Source organism: Arachis stenosperma, chromosome 9 (genome assembly GCF_014773155.1).
Source record: "Arachis stenosperma cultivar V10309 chromosome 9, arast.V10309.gnm1.PFL2, whole genome shotgun sequence".
Taxonomy (NCBI): Eukaryota; Viridiplantae; Streptophyta; class Magnoliopsida; order Fabales; family Fabaceae; genus Arachis; species Arachis stenosperma.
In genome coordinates this window covers 103,510,475-103,528,262 of record NC_080385.1, presented here as the reverse complement: position 1 = coordinate 103,528,262, position 17,788 = coordinate 103,510,475, and the positions used below count along the sequence as shown (strand labels likewise).

At 41.6% G+C, this 17,788-nt stretch overlaps 1 protein-coding gene and 1 non-coding gene across 2 annotated transcripts; one reads left to right on the top strand and one right to left on the bottom strand.

The window, feature by feature from the left end:
* Positions 1-575: 575 nt before the first annotated feature.
* Positions 576-683, top strand: LOC130952770 (small nucleolar RNA R71). Its single transcript, XR_009074947.1, has one exon. It is a non-coding gene; the product is annotated as a small nucleolar RNA R71 (small nucleolar RNA).
* Positions 684-7,594: 6,911 nt separating this feature from the next.
* Positions 7,595-8,869, bottom strand: LOC130949777 (uncharacterized). The gene has a single exon (XM_057878412.1). The coding sequence runs from the start codon at positions 8,867-8,869 to the stop codon at positions 7,595-7,597; it is 1,275 nt and encodes a 424-aa protein (XP_057734395.1).
* Positions 8,870-17,788: the final 8,919 nt, after the last annotated feature.

Genomic DNA, 17,788 nt, shown 5'->3' with positions numbered 1-17,788 from the left:
TCAGAGGGATTCTGCTTAGAATTCTCTGTCTGTTGCTGAGAAGATGATGGAAAAGGCTTGCCATTGCTAAACTTGTTTCTTCCACCATTATTGTTGTTGAAACTTTGTTGAGGTCTCTCTTGATTCTTCCATGAGAGATTTGGGTGATTTCTCCATGAAGAATTATAGGTGTTTCCATAGGGTTCTCCCAGGTAATTCACCTCTTCCATTGAAGGGTTCTCAGGATTATAAGCTTCTTCTTCAGATGAAGCATCCTTAGTACTGCTTGGTGCATTTTGCATTCCAGACAGACTTTGAGAAATCAAATTGACTTGCTGAGTCAATATTTTGTTTTGAGCCAATATGGCATTCAGAGTATCAATCTCAAGAACTCCTTTCTTCTGATTTGTCCCATTGTTCACAGGATTCCTTTCAGAAGTGTACATGAATTGGTTATTTGCAACCATTTCAATTAGTTCTTGAGCTTCTGTAGGCATCTTCTTCAGATGAAGGGATCCTCCAACAGAGCTATCCAAAGACATCTTGGATAGTTCAGAGAGACCATCATAGAAAATACCTATGATGCTCCATTCAGAAAGCATGTCAGAAGGACATTTTCTGATCAGTTGTTTGTATCTTTCCCAAGCTTCATAGAGGGATTCTCCATCCTTCTGTCTGAAGGTTTGGACTTCCACTCTAAGCTTACTCAATTTTTGAGGTGGAAAGAACTTTGCCAAGAAGGCATTGACTAGCTTTTCCCATGAGTCCAGGCTTTCTTTAGGTTGTGAGTCCAACCATGTCCTAGCTCTGTCTCTTACAGCAAAAGGGAATAGCCTAAGTCTGTAGACCTCAGGGTCAACCCCATTAGTCTTGACAGTGTCACAGATTTGCAAGAATTCAGCTAAGAACTGAAGAGGATCTTCCAATGGAAGTCCATGGAACTTGCAATTCTGTTGCATTAGAGAAACTAATTGAGGCTTAAGCTCAAAGTTGTTTGCTCCAATGGCAGGGATAGAGATGCTTCTCCCATAGAAGTCGGGAGTAGGTGCAGTAAAGTCACCCAGCACCTTCCTTGCATTGTTGGCATTGTTGTTGTTTTCGGCTGCCATGTCTTCTTCTTCTTTGAAGATTTCTGTTAGGTCCTCTACAGAGAGTTGTGCCTTAGCTTCTCTTAGCTTTCGCTTCAAGGTCCTTTCAGGTTCAGGGTCAGCTTCAACAAGAATGCCTTTGTCTTTGTTCCTGCTCATATGAAAGAGAAGATAACAAGAAAATGTGGAATCCTCTATGTCACAGTATAGAGATTCCTTGAGGTGTCAGAGAAGAAGAAAATTAGAAGGAAGAGGTAGAAGAATTCGAACTTAGTCAGGTAGAGTTCAGATTGTGCATTGAGAAGGAGTGGTACTCCATAAATAGAAGGATGTGAGAAGAGAGGAAGAAATTTTCGAAAATTAATTAAAGAGATTTTAAAAACATTTTGAAAAACTTTAATTTGATTTTCAAAAAACAAGAGTGAGAAAGAGATCAAGTGATTTTTGAAAAAGATTTGAAATTAGAAATCAAAAAGATATGATTAAAAACTGTTTTGAAAAAGATGTGATTAACAAGATTTGATTGAAAAGTTATGGTTTAAAAAAAAAAGATATGATTTGAAAACAATTTTAAAAAGATTTGATTTTAAAAATTAATGACTTGGCTAACAAGAAAAGATATGATTCAAACATTAAACCTTCCTCAACAGAAAAGGCAACATACTTAAAATGTTCAATCAAATCATTAATTGTTAACAGTATCTTTGAAAAAGGAAAGAAATTGATTTTGAAAACATTTGATTGAAAAGATATGATTTGAAAAAGATTTGATTTTGAAAAACTTTGAAAACTTGAAAAAAAAATTGATTTTGAAAACAAAATCCTCCCCCTTGTGCCATCCTGGCATTAAACGCCCAGAATGGTGCACATTCTGGCGTTTAACGCCCAATGCACTACCTTTTTGGGCGTTAAACGCCCAACCAGGCACCCTGGCTGGCGTTTAAATGCCAGTCTGTCCTTCTTCACTGGGCGTTTTGAACGTCCAGCTTTTTCTGTGTAATTCCTCTACTGCATGTTCTGAATCTTCAGTTCCCTGTACTATTGACTTGAAAATAGAACCAAGATCAAATAAACAATGCATGAAAGACACCAAACTTAGAATAAGACACTAGACTCAACAAGAAACATAAAATCTTTTTTTGGTTTTTATGGTTTTGTAATTTTTTTTGTGCTTTTTCGAAAATTATATGAAAATAGAAAATAAAGGTTTCAGAATTCTTAATTTGAATTCCAGGAATCATTGCAATGCTAGTCTAAGACTCCGGTCCAGGAATTAGACATGGCTTCACAGCCAGCCAAGCTTTCAAAGAAAGCTTCGGTCCAAAACACTAGACATGGCCAATGGCCAGCCAAGCCTTAGCAGATCATTGCTCCAATAGCCAGATTGATAGAGATCAACAAGCTCTTGTGATGATGAGTTGAAACCTCGGTCCAATAAAATTAGACATGGCTTTACAGCCAGCCAGACTTCAACAGATCATCATGAAACTCTAGAACTCATTCTTAAGAACTCTGAAAAAAAATACCTAATCTAAGCAACAAGATGAACCGTCAGTTGTCCATACACGAAACAGTCCCCGGCAACGGCGCCAAAAACTTGGTGTGCGAAATTGTGATCACTACTTTTCACAACTCAATTAATCCCTAGTAATGGCCCCAAAAACTTGGTGCTCAAATCCATGGCATAAACACAACTTTGCACAACTAACCAGCAAGTGCACTAGGTCGTCCAAGTAATAAACCTTACGCGAGTAAGGGTCGATCCCACGGAGATTGTTGGTATGAAGCAAGCTATGGTCACCTTATAAATCTTAGTCAGGCAGACTCAAATGGGTATAGATGATATATGAATAAAACATAGAGATAAAGATAAAGATACTTATGTATATCATTGGTGAGAGCTTCAGATAAGCGTATGAAGATGCTTGTCCCTTCCGTCTCTCTGCTTTCCTACTGTCTTCATCCAATCCTTCTTACTCCTTTCCATGGCAAGCTTATGCAAGGGTTTCACCGTTGTCAGTGGCTACCTCCCATCCTCTCAGTGGAAATGTTCAACGCACCCTGTCACGGCATGGCTATCCATCTGTCGGTTCTCGATCAGGCCGGAATAGAATCCAGTGATTCTTTTGCGTCTGTGATTAACGCCCCGCCCTCAGGAGTTTGAAGCACGTCACAGTCATTCAATCATTGAATCCTACTCAGAATACCACAAACAAGGTTAGACCTTCCGGATTCTCTTGAATGCCGCCATCAGTTCTTGCCTATACCACGAAGACTCTGATCTCACGAAATGGCTGGCTCGTTTGTCAGGCGAGCACTCGGTTGTCAGGCGATCAACCATGCATCGTGTATCAGGAATCCAAGAGATATTCACCCAATCTAAGGTAGAACGGAGGTGGTTGTCAGTCACACGTTCATAGGTGAGAATGATGATGAGTGTCACGGATCATCACATTCATCAAGTTGAAGAACAAGTGATATCTTGGAACAAGAACAAGTGGAATTGAATAGAAGAACAATAGTAATTGCATTAATACTCGAGGTACAGCAGAGCTCCACACCTTAATCTATGGTGTGTAGAAACTCCACCGTTGAAAATACATAAGAACAAGGTCTAGGCATGGCCGAATGGCCAGCCTCCCAAAGTGATCAAAAGATCTAAAGATCAAAAGATTCCAAAGATCCGAAGATGAAAATACAATAGTAAAAGGTCCTACTTATAGGGAACTAGTAGCCTAAGGATTACAAAGATGAGTAAATGACATAAAAATCCACTTCCGGGCCCACTTGGTGTGTGCTTGGGCTGAGCAATGAAGCATTTTTCGTGTAGAGACTCTTCTTGGAGTTAAACGCCAGCTTTGGTGCCAGTTTGGGCGTTTAACTCCCATTCTTGTGCCAGTTCCGGCGTTTAACGCTGGGAATTCTGAGGGTGACTTTGAACGCCGGTTTGGGCCATCAAATCTTGGGCAAAGTATGGACTATCATATATTGCTGGAAAGCCCAGGATGTCTACTTTCCAACGCCGTTGAGAGCGCGCCAATTGGGCTTCTGTAGCTCCAGAAAATCCACTTCGAGTGCAGGGAGATCAGAATCCAACAGCATCTGCAGTCCTTTTCAGTCTCTGAATCAGATTTTTGCTCAGGTCCCTCAATTTCAGCCAGAAAATACCTGAAATCACAGAAAAACACACAAACTCATAGTAAAGTCCAGAAAAGTGAATTTTAACTAAAAACTAATAAAAATATACTAAAAACTAACTAGATCATACTAAAAACATACTAAAAACAATGCCAAAAAGCGTATAAATTATCCGCTCATCAGTTGCCTATTTGGCTTATGAACCATTCATTTTAGGATTTTCTTTATTTGATATAAATTGAGGTATTTCAGACTCATGATTGTTTTCTTTTATTTATATAAATAACTTAGATTTTTTGCCCTTTTGGCTTTGGTTAGGTAATTGGTAACACTTGAGTTGTCAAACTCAGTAGTGATTAAAATGGGCAGATTCTGATTGATCTAGATCGCTCTAAAGCTAGTCCTGCCACAGGGATTGACTAGGACTTGAAGATCAAGCTAATTAGTCCACTTGACCTTCCTTTGTCTAATAAAGGATAACTAAGCGGGATTAAAACCCAATTCTCATCACACCTGATAAGGATAACTAGGATAGGAATTCCAATTCTAATACCTTGCCAAGGGTTTTATTAGTTATTAATTTATTAATTCCCTGCAATATATTTTTCTCTTGCTCAAATCTTTTCAAAACCCAAAACCTTGTTCTCCATAATCAATAATAAAACACACCTCCCTGCAATTCCTTGAGAAGATGACCCGAGGTTTGAATACTTCGGTTTATAAATTTTATTGGATTTGTTACTTGTGACAACCAAAACGTTTGTAAGAAAAGACTCTTGTTGGTTCAGAAGCTTTACTTGCAACGGGAATTTATTCTGAATTCTAGACCACGCAAAAGTTCTCTCTTCAACCCCATATGGCTCTGCCTTTTCTACTCGATAAGGTCCTTCCCATCTTGACCTAAGCTTTCCGGGCAACAACCTCAATCTTGAATTGTAGAGAAGGACTAGTTCGTCAGCTCTAAATTCTCTTCTTCTTATGTTCTTATCATGCACGACTTTCATCCTCTCTTTGTAGAGTCTAGAGTTCTCATAGGCTTCTAATCTCAAATACTCCAATTCTACTAACTGTAGCTTTCTTTCAATTCTGGCCCCTCCCAAACTTGGATTGCACTCCTTGATGACCCAATATGCCTTGTGCTCTATCTCCACCGGTAGGTGGCAAGCTTTGCCATAGACCATTAGAATTGGCGTCTTGTAAGCCGTTCAGTAGGTCCAAAGCGCATCGATGAGCTTAGCACTCCAGTCCTTTCTATGAGGCTTCACGATCTTTTCCAATACGCGCTTGATCTCCCGATTGGACACCTCAGCTTGGCCGTCTGTTTGGGGATGGTAGGCCATGGCTACTTTATGCATGATGCCATATTTCTTCATGAGTCCTTCCATTCTTTTATGTTATTCCTCACAAAAGAAAGGGCCACATTAGCATCATCCGTCCGGGTGGGTATTGCTTTCACCCATTTGGACACATAATCAATGGCTAGTAGAATGTAGAGAAAACCATTAGAATTTAGAAATGGCCCTAGGAAGTCAATACCCCACACATAAAAAATCTAACAAAACAACATTGTTTGTTGGGGTATCTCATCCTTCTTGGATATATTACCAAATCTAAGGCATTGAGAGCAAGATTTATAAAAGAGAGAAGAGTCTTTGAAAAGAGTTGGCCACCAAAATCCACAATATAGGATTTTTCTTGCCATCCTTTGAGGTCCATAATGGCCACCTCCCTCAGAGGAGTGGCGAGCTTCTAAGATTTATTGGAATTCGGTTTGTGGGATGCACCCCCGAATTACTTGATCCGCACCACATCTCCAAAGGTATGGATCATCCCATACATAGTATTTGGATTCGCTTTTTAGCTTATCCTTTTGATGCTTGGAGAGATTAGGAGGAAAGGTGTGAGACACTAAGTAATTGGCAATCGGTGCATACCAAGGGATTACTTCAGAGATTGCTTGCAAGCACTCAAAGGGAAAAGAATCATTAATAGGAGTGAAATCGCCTTTGGTGTGCTCAAGGCGACTCGAGTGATCCGCCACTAGATTTTATGAACCACTCCTATCTTTGATTTCTAAGTCAAATTCTTGCAATAACAAAACCTATCTAATCAACCTTGGTTTGGATTCTTTCTTAGCCAACAAATATTTTAACGCCGCATGATCCGAGCACACTACCACCTTGGAACCAAGTAGATAAGCTCGGAATTTATCCAAAGCAAAGACAATAGCCAACAACTCTTTCTCGATGGTAGTGTAATTGGATTTGGCTCCATCCAAAGTTTTTTAATGCATAGGCAATGACACAATGATTCTTACCCTCGCGTTGTGCTAGCGCGGCTCCCACCACATAATTTGAAGCATCACACATTATTTCGAATGGCCGACTCCAGTTGGGCCCTCTTACTATGGGAGCTTGGGTCAATGCAACTTTGAGCTTGTCAAAAGCCTCCATACACTCTTAACTTAGATCAAATTCAACATCTTTTTGTAACAATCGAGACAGAGGTAATGCCACGTTACTAAAGTCCTTAATGAAACACCGGTAAAAACCTACATGACCAAGGAATGCACGGACTTTCCTCTCGGAGGAGGGGTAAGACAAACTAGATATAACATTAATCTTTGCCGGATCTACAGAAATACCATTGTTAGAGACAATGTGTCCTAAAACAATACCTTGTCTAACCATAAACTTCTCAAAATTTAAGACAAGATTTGATTTAGTACACCTTTCCAACACTTTTGCAAGGTTGTCCTAGCAAAGATCAAAAGAGTCCCGATAGACACTAAAATCATCCATGAACACCTCCATGCAATGCTCTAGAAGATCCGCAAATATGCTCATCATACACCTTTAGAAAGTTGCCGGTGCGTTGCATAAGCCAAATGGCATACGCTTGTAGGCATAAGTTCTAAAGGGGCATGTAAAGGTAGTTTTTTCTTGATCCTCTAAGGCAATGTGGATTTGAAAATACCCTAAATAGCCATCTAAGAAATAGTAATAAGATTTGCCAGATAATCGATCAAGCATATGATCGATAAACGGTAGCGGAAAGTGATCCTTCCTAGTGGTCGTGTTCAAATGCCGGTAGTCAATACACACCCTCCATGAGTTTTGCACCCTCGTAGCTATAAGCTCCCCACTCTCATTCTTGATTATAGTAACCTCGGACTTCTTTGGGACAACTTGGACGGGACTTACCCATTCACTATCCGAAATGGGGTAGATGATGTCCGCTTCTAATAACCGGGTTACCTCCTTCTTAACAACCTCTAGAATGGTAGGATTCAATCGCCTTTGAGGTTGCCAAACGGGTCTAGCTCCTTCTTCTAGGAAAATTCGGTGCTCACACACTTGGGGGCTTATGCCCACTTGGTCCGCTAAGCTCTATCCTATAACTCTTTTGTTCCTCCTCAACACTTGAAGCAACTTCTCCTCTTGTTGAGGTGTGAGTTCCTTTGCAACAATTACCGGGAACTTGTGAGCTTCATCAAGATAGGCATATTTTAGGTGGGGCGGTAGTGGTTTTAACTCTACATGTTGTTCTTGACTTTCCAGTTGAACTTTTGGTGGATCCAGAAAGGGTATGGTGTTCTCTTCACATTCATGGGGGCTCCCCACACTTGATCCTTCAATCATACTCTTCTCATCTAGATTTGCATAATGTACTTCGGCCACAACATTGTCAACTATGTCACACCGGAATATGGAATGATCCTCCGGTGGGTGCGTCATGTCTTCATCAAGGCTAAAGCTTAGAACTCTTCCGTCGATCTCAAAAGAATAAGTTCTCGAATAGACATCCAATTTGAACCTAGAGGTCCTCAAAAATGGCCTCCCAAGTAAGATAGACGATGTCCTTTTGGATTCACTAGGTGGCATCTCAAGGATATGAAAATCAATCGAAAATACCAAACCCTTTATGTTTACCAAAACATCTTCTGCAATACCCGTCATAGTTATTATGCTCTTATCCGCCAAGACAAACTTAGCCGCCGACCGCTTCAACGGTGGGAGCTTCAATATATGATAAATGGAAAGAGGCATAATACTAACGCATGCACCAAGATCACACATACAATCAATGAATTGAACTCCATCCATGGTACAAGGGCCCGGATCACCATACTTTTCCGATATTACTCCCATTAAAGCCGAAATAGAACTCCCCAATGGAATAGTTTCCAACTCATGGATTCTATATTTGTTCATACACAAATCCTTAAGAAACTCTGCATATTTAGGTACTTGATGGATATCATCAAAGAGAGGGATAGTTACCTCAAATTTCTTGAACATCTCCACCATTTTGGAGTCAAGCTCTACACGCTTCTTGGCTTTCCTTGCCAATGTAGGAAACGGAATTTGTTGAGCAACTTCCTCCAAGACATTCTTGTCTTTAGAGACTTCACTCCTTGGTTGAGGGACTTCATCTTCGACTACCTCTTCTGCTTCATCCTCCTCTTCAATTTTTTCTATTTCAATCACATTCTCATATTGAGTGACTATTATTGAGCTAGATGGCTTTGGACTCCTCTCTTGAAATTGAGTTCTGGACCTCAAGCTAATGGCATTGATGCCACCCTTAGGGTTGGGTAGAGGTTGAGAGGGTATGGCACTAGAACTTGAAGGTTGAGGGGTAGAGGTAGAAGGTAGTTCCATGTGAGCTATGAGAGCTTGGAGAGTATAATTAAGTCTTGTAAGACTAGAGGCAAGTGTGGTTTGAAGTTTTTTTTGTCATTGGAGAATGGAATGGAGTGTTTCATCTTGATTGGAGGAAGGGGAAGGATAGGTGATTTGAGGGGCTTGTGATTGGTTGGGTTGAGGTGGTTGCCTTTGATGAGGTGGTTGGTAGGTTTGGTAGTTTCTTCCTTGGTTTGGTTGTTGATATAGAGGATTTTTCAAATAGCGGTTTTGTGAATTATTGTTGTTCCATCTTTGATTTTCTCCATTGTCTCTACCTCCTTGTTGATAATTGTCCCACCATCCTTGGTTGGAATTATCTCTCCAACCTTGATTATAGTTGTTACCCCCTTGATTGTATTAATTACTTTAGCTGAAATTGCCGCCTTGTGAATTGTGTCCTTGATTTGGATGGTCATAGAATTGTGGGTAGCCGCCAAGGTGTTGTCTTCTTGGAGACTTGGACATTCATCCATGTAGTGGGAGGAGCAAGAGCAAATACCGCATACTCTTTGGGGGACCAATTATTGACTTTGTTGATGAGGAGGTGGTGGAGGTTGTTATTGATGAAATAAAGGTTGTTGTTGATTTATTTGGAGTTGCTTTAGAATGCTTGTCATCTCGCCCAAGGTTTTGGTAAGGGCGGCGGTCTCACCACTAGAAGAAACTTTATTCACGACTCTATGGTGATTGCTCCTTTGTCTAGCATGCAAGGTGGACTCGGCCAAATCGGTGATCAATTGCCATGCCTCTTCCACCGTTCTATATTTTGTCAAGGAACCATTGCTAGAAGCAACTAGGAGGATCTTGTCTTGTGGTTTCATTCCTTGGCAAACATAGCTAATCAACACTGGAGTGATAATCATATGGTTGGGGCAAGAGTCAAAAAGCTTTCGGAACTGCTCCCAATACTCGTATAGAGTTTCCAATTCACCTTGGACAATGCATGAAATTTCTTTCCGCAACTTATCGGTCACCACCGCAGGAAAGAATTTGTCTAAGAATTCCCTTCTAAGCAAGTCCCAATCACTAACAATCTTACTGGGAAAAGAGTAGAACCACTCCTTAGCTCTCCCTTCAAGAGAGAAAGAGAAGGCATACAATCAAATCGCAACTTCACTAGAGCCTTCCCGCCTAGTAGTAGAACATACACCTTGGAAGTCCCTAAGGTGACTAATAGGATCTTGAGCGGGAAGTCCTTGGTACTTGGGAAGAAGATTGATCAAAGCGGTTTTGAGCTCAAAATTAGCATTCAAGTCCGGATGCCGAACTTGAGTAGGTTAAAGAACAAAATCAGGAGCACCGGCTTCCTTGAGAGTGACTCGCCTTGGAGCGGCCATAGTGTCTGTACCTAGATCAAGAGAAGAGTTATTAGTAGTATCTATGGAAGAGTAAACAGTTCCTTCTTCGAATGACGATTCGGAATCAGCTTCGAATATGGTAGGTGAATTGGTAAAAACCTTTTCACAACCTCCAAAGGCCAACCATCTTCGAGCTTGTCTAATGTGAAGCAAAGTTCTTTCTATCTCAGGATCAAATGTAGCTAAGCTCGGATCGGGTAAAGAACACGTCATTCAATGAAAGAGATATAGAGCTCATGACAATAAAGTAAACTAAACAAAGACTACTCCTAACTAACACACACAATCAAGCAAAATGCAAGTATGTACATATGTACATATTTACACTAACCAACAACATGGCACTCATGTACAACTCCCTGGCAACGGCACCATTTTGATGAGTGGATTTTTGTGTGGTATAGAATTTCACAAATGAAATCTCATTGAAAGTGTGGCTTCTAAACTATCAAAGAATCCTTTCATACAAACATTTGGTTGTCACAAGTAACAAACCCCTATAAAAATAAACCGAAGTATTCAAACCTCGAGTCATCTCTCAAAGGAATTGCAGGGTAGTGTTCTTGTCATTGGTTATGGACATTTATATTTTGGGGTTTTGGATGAGGAACAAGAAAAGTAAATTGTAATGAAAATCAAATGATAAAAAGGTCTTGGCAAGGTTTGGTGGTCAATGATCTCTATCCTTATCGCTAATTAGAACATGATAATTGCAAGGACTAATCCCATTAAGTCATCCTTTAACAAGTAAAGGAAAGTCAAATGAGCTATATCAATCCAAGTCCATAAGTCCTAGCTACTCACTAATTGAATTAATGAAGGCTAGAGTCAATGGCTACTGATGCATGGAAACTTGTCTCTCAACAGATTTTTCTTCGGCAAGTATACCGAATTATCGTCAAGTAAAAACTCACAATAGAGTGAGGTCGAATCCTACAAGGATTGATTGGTCAAACAACTTTAGTTAGAAGAATATGCTAGTTGAGCTAAACAGAATTGAGGTTGAGATGCAGAAATTTAAATGACTAGAAATTAAATAGCAGAAATTAAAGTGCAAAATCTTAAATGGGGAATTGGGGTAATGCTCATAAAAGTAAATGGCAGAAATTAAAGAGAATGGGTAAGATCAGAAATGGGGAGATCATTGGGTTTAGGAGATGTTGCAATTCTCCGGATCAAGTTCATTCTCATCTCTTCCTCAATCAATGCATTCATTGATCTCCTTGGCAATCTTAAGTGATTGGATTCCAATTCTTTGGTAATCCAATCTCTCAAATCTTGATCAATAGTCAATTCCTTGGTCAATTGCTCATGAGAAGAGATGAAGTATGGTCACTGATTATACCACATACATTTCCCAAACCAAGTATTGGTAGGATTATAGTCACATATCCATCCAAACCCAAATTGGTCCAGCATGAGAAAGCATTTCTAGCATGATCTCTTCATTCCTCTTCCAAGGTTCCGAAGAGATCCAATTATGGAGAGTTTATTTTCCAAGACAACTAACCAATTGAATTAAGATTGAAAGCTTTCTAGTAAAATCAAGAGAAAAGATAGATGAAGAAGAATGAAAACTAATATTGATCCATCAAATTACAGCAGAGCTCCCTAACCCAATGAAAGGGGTTTAGTTTTTCATAGCTCTAGGAATCAAAATTGCCAGAAAAGGAGAATTCATGCTTGAAGTACAGAAAAGTAAAATATGCAGAGAGTAGTTCCCAAAAGTCCAAAAGCTCCTAGCTAGTTCAAAACTACTCCTATATATACTACTCTTCATGATCTTCTAGTGAGTTCTTCAAGTCTTGGATGTGGGCTTTGGAACTTGAGTTGAAGCAATTCTCATCTTTAGTGGGCCCAGCTTGCAAAGAAATATGAATTAGGCTTGGGCATTTAGTGAGATAAACGTGGAATACATTTCTGGGTGCGAGAACGTTAGTGGCATTCACCTTTTCCACTAATGTTCCACCCTTATATGCCCACGTTATTCTCAACGTTAGAAGTCTTAACGTGACTTCTAACGTTCCTTCTCAATTCTTGGCCAACGTTAATGGGACTCACTTTTCCCATTAACGTTGGCTTGTGCCCCTTTTCACAAACGTTAATAGGAATCACTTTTCCCATTAACGTTGCTTGCATCTTGCCCCCTATGTTAGGTCTCACGTTAGCTTAGCTAACGTAGCTCTTAACGTGGGCATCTATCACCTTCGAGAGCATTAGTGACACTCACCTTTGTCACTAATGCTCCAAATGCCTTAAGCCCCTATGTTAGAACCCACGTTAACTAAGTTAACGTGGCTCTTAACGTAGTAATAAAGCCCTCTCCCAACGTTAGTGACAAAGTGAGTGTCACTAACGTTGGCTCTTTGAACCCCACTCCACGTTAACTTTCACGTTAACAATCTTAACGTGAGAGTTAACGTAGGCAATGCTAATGATCCAACGTTAGTGACAAAAGTGAATGTCACTAACGTTGGCATTGTTGATCCTCTTCCACTTTAGACTTCACGTTAACTTAGTTAACGTGACTCTTAACGTGGGGCATTGCCTAGCTTCCCAACGTTAGTGGTGTTCACTTTTACCACTAACGTTGAGGAGAAACATTATTGGAGTTCACGTTTCTCATTAACGTGGAGTCCTCTTTTTCTTCTACGTTAAGTACCACGTTAACTTAGTTAACGTGGCTCTTAACGTAGGCTATGAATGGCTTTGCAGGCGTTATTGGTGATCACTTTTCTCATTAACGTTGCAAGCTATTTGCCATCTCACGTTAGAACCCACGTTAAGTAAATTAACGTGAAGGCTAACGTGATTCTTCCATGCTTCATTTGTCCTGAAATCAAGCAATTAAAGTGCATCAAAGCTCTAGCCAACTTCATGAGATTATGCATCATTAAATTATCATGCAATTCTGGCAAAAATCTCATAAAATCATGCAAAATTCACAATAGTTGCTTAAATGAAGGTGTAAGTGTGTTTTCACCCAAAACTTGCCTTGTTTACTAGGAAAATGCATGAAACTACCCTAAAACAGTAAAGAAAAGGTCAGTGAAACTGGCCTAGATGCCCTGGCATCACAACACCAAACTTAAAGCTTGCTTGTCCCTAAGCAAGTACTGAAGCATAAGAAAAATGAAATGAAAGAACCAGAAGATTAGATGGAAGTAGCATTCATGGTTCATGGAGTTTCATGCATAGCAACTTAGGTTCTTTCCTTTTAGGTTTCAAGCCTTTATCAAATCCCTAGTCACTCTCTTGATTGCATCCCTTGAGGCTTCTTTCTTATTGATCCTTCTTTTTTTTTCTTTTCAAAGTTTATTTTTCTTTTTGCTAGGTGCTTTGTAAGAGGGCGACTTTTTATGATAAGCTTTCAGCCAACACTCCCAAACCAGTTGGTTTTAAGGTGCTAGGTGTTAAGACACCCCTAAGGACTTACTCCCTCAAGTCTCTTTCCCTCATACATACACACCACAGTCACATGGTTTGTTATTCTTTCTTTCTTGAGACCTTGGTGTCCAGCACCTCTTTGGGTTACTATGTACTCTGTAACAAGGGTTACTCTTGATAGTGGACTTTCAGCTGATAATCCCGGATTAGTTAATCCAAGTTACCAAGTGATAAGGCACCCCTAAGAGCTTATTCATCCAAGTATATCCCTTGTACATAAACACCACAGACACATGCCTCAGTTTCGAAACCCTTGGTGCCTAGCATTATTTCTTATTGTGTTCCCTTTCTTATTTTCACTTGTATTGCTCTTCTTTTTTTTTCTTTTCTTGCTAGGATATTATTGTTTAGCTAGCCTCAAGGAATGTGTCTCAAACATAGGACTTAGGATGGATAGTTGCTTTTTTTCCTTTCTTGGTGAACCAACTTAGCTTACTAATCATCCTACCACAAACATTCAGAATGCACTTTACAAAATAACTCCACTCTCATTCTTTTCATAACATTTTCTTTTTGATTAACTTAAAGAGACAAGCATACAAGTAAGAAAGATGCAAGTGAACATTCAAGACATTAGGCTCAATAACATAGACTTAAATAAGGAGAATTAAATGCATAATTGAAAATCCTAAGCTACCATGGAAGCATGTTCTATTTCATACATGATTTTCCTTATTTAAAGCTTTGAAAAAGAAGGTGTTCATACCCTGACCGAGCTCTCCAAACTCGGGAAGTTCGCAGAAGGTCCGACCTCGTCCCAAAGGCCCACGCCTGAGGTCGGACCTCGGACAAATAAAGAAGAAGGCCCATCAAAAGGAACGAAGCCCAAAACCTAAAGGCCGAAAAAGGCCTAGGAAAGGCGGTTCCACAAAAGATAGAGATAAGACTCCCAAAAGATAAGATAAGATAAGAATATCTTATCCAGGGAAGATCACGACCAACCACTATAAATACACTGGAGCACCCAGGTATAACTCATACTCTAATTCTACTCAATATCTGCTTGGACCCATGCTAACTTAAGCATCGGAGTGTCATTGCAGGTACAACCCCCAGCCGCTCGACACACCAAGCTCGGGTCACGGAACCCCTACCTCGGGTCTTGCCAGACGACCGAGCTACACGTTTCAGGTAACCCTCGGAACATTGGCGCCGTTGCCGGGGAACCTGGAAGTCATCCCTTTACCATGGCGGACGACCCTCCCAACAATAACCACGCTACATCAGAACAAGAAGAGGAAATTGACACCGGAGAACGACCGGACAGCCCTCTATCACCACGCACTCCAGGAGGAAACAAACAGAATCGCCCAAAGACATCACTTCCAAACAAAAATCCACAAAATCCCGAAAAAGAAGAGAGCTCAGAAATTGTAGAAGCAGTACGGGCACAGCAAAACCGACTGAAACAACTCGAAGAGGACATAAAAAAGCAGAAAGAAACTGAACAAGATTTGAGAAGAGAAGCTCACAAGCGCAGAGAGTTAGAAGAAAAGCTGCGGAAGATAGAGGCCGAGTTGAAAGACCGGACGGAACGCGGCACCACCCCCGAAAACAACCATGATCCCTTCACGCAAGAGATCATGAAGGAGAAGGTACCGCGAAACTTCAAACCACCTGATATGGATCTCTACGACGGCACCACCGACCCAAGTCACCACCTCAGCAACTTCCGAAGCAGAATGTACCTGGTCGACGCCTCCGACGCGATTCGGTGCAAAGCCTTCCCCACCACTCTCACCAAGTCAGCCATGAAGTGGTTCGACAACCTGCCACCAGGATCAATCTCCAGCTTCGAGGACCTAACCAAAAAATTCCTAACAAGGTTCTCTATTCAAAAGGACAAGGCAAAACACGCCCCCAGTCTACTCGGGATCAAACAGGGTAACCAAGAAACTCTCCGAGAATACATGGAGCGATTCAACAAAGCCTGCCTGGACATACAACACTTGCCCACTGAAGCAGCCATCATGGGACTAGCAAACGGCCTAAAAGAAGGACCATTTAGCCAATCCCTATCCAAACGATACCCGACCTCCTTATACGAGGTGCAAGAGCGGGCAGAAAAATATATCAACATGGAGGAAACCTCCCAGCTAAGAGACTCTTCTAGGAAGGAATCAACCTACCCACCCCGAGACCGAGATCGGGAACAGAAAAAGAAAGAAGAGTCCAACTCGGACAAACCACGGAAGTACCATAGCTACACTCCCCTCCGAGTTTCCCTGGTAGACGTCTACAGAGAAGTATGCCACACCGAAAAAATCCCACCGCCCCGACCTTTAAAACACAAGAGAGCGGGGAGAGATCGGTCCGAATACTGTGAATACCACAAGCTCTACGGTCATTCTACTAATGACTGCCACGACCTGAAGAATGTTATAGAAAAGCTAGCCAGAGAAGGAAAACTCGACAGATACATAGCGGAAAAAGGAGAAGAGACCAAAAAGAGAAGGAGGGGAGATAACGAGGATCGGGCCGAACAGACCCTGCGAACCCCTGAAAGGCACATACACATGATAAACGGAGGTTTTGCAGGCGGAGGAACATCCAGATCCTCGCAAAAAAGACACCTCAAAGAGATCTATCATGTCCGAGAAGACAATCTCCTACCCGAGCTGCCAACCATCTCATTTACCCAAGAAGATGCTCAGGGGATAATACCCGGCCACGACGATCCTATGGTGGTCACCATTATCCTAGCAAACGCCAACTTACATCGAACCCTGATTGACCAAGGAAGCTCAGCAGATATCCTGTTCAAAGCGGCCTTCGACAAGCTCGGACTTGAAGAAAAAGAGCTAAAGGCCTATCCCTCCGACCTATTTGGGCTAGGGGACACCCCGATCCACCCCTTAGGATACATCTCGCTACACACTACCTTCGGAAGAGGCGAGCAATCTAAAACGTTAAGCATCGACTACATTATAGTCGACGTACCTCAGCATACAATGCCCTCATCGGGCGACCAACCCTAAACAGACTGGCAGCTGTGGTTTCAACCCCACACCTCTGTATGAAGTTCCCTACCGCAAAGGGAATCGCCACCCTAAAGGCGACCAAAAATTAGCACGACGATGCTACAACGAAAGTCTAAGCCTAAAAGGGAAAGAGGTCAACACAATAGAACTCGGGCGAGTTCAAACCCGAGAAGACCTTCGGCCACAACCAGAGGGAGAAACCGAAAGGATCCAAATCGGGAACACACCTGAAAAAGTAACAAACATTGGAGCAAACCTCGAAGCAGGCCTAAAGGAGGAACTCATAACCCTCTTAAGGGAGAATTTCGACCTCTTCGCCTGGAAGGCCTCCGACATGCCAGGCATAAGTCCCGACCTAATGTGCCATAAGCTATCAGTATACCCTGGATCCAGGCCCGTCCAACAGAGACGCCGGAAGCTCGGACCCGAGCGCATGCAAGCAATAGAAGAACAGGTACAAGCACTGCTAGATGCAGGATTCATTAGGGAAGTAAAATATCCCCTATGGCTCGCAAACGTGGTCCTGGTAAAAAAGCCCAACGGAAAATGGAGGATGTGCGTCGATTACACGGATCTCAACAAAGCCTGCCCCAAAGAGCCATATCCACTACCAAACATCGACGCCTTAGTCGACGCAGCCTCAGGCTACAGATATCTCTCCTTCATGGATGCATACTCAGGGTACAATCAAATCCCGATGTACGGACCCGACCAAGAAAAGACCTCGTTCATAACCCCAAGGGCAAACTACTGCTACGTAGTAATGCCCTTCGGGCTGAAGAACGCCGGGGCAACCTACCAGAGGCTAATGAACAAAGTATTCTCAGAGCACATCGGGCTACAGCTAGAAGTGTACGTCGACGATATGCTGGTAAAGACACAAGAAGACAGAAACTTAGTTCCCGACCTCACAAGTGTCTTCGGCACCCTCAGGAAACACAACATGAGACTTAACCCGACCAAGTGCACCTTCGCCGCAGAAGCCGGAAAGTTCTTAGGCTTCATGCTGACTCAAAGAGGCATCGAAGCAAACCCGGACAAATGCCAAGCGATACTCAAAATGAAGACCCCAACATGTGTCAAAGAAGTACAACAACTAAATGGAAGGC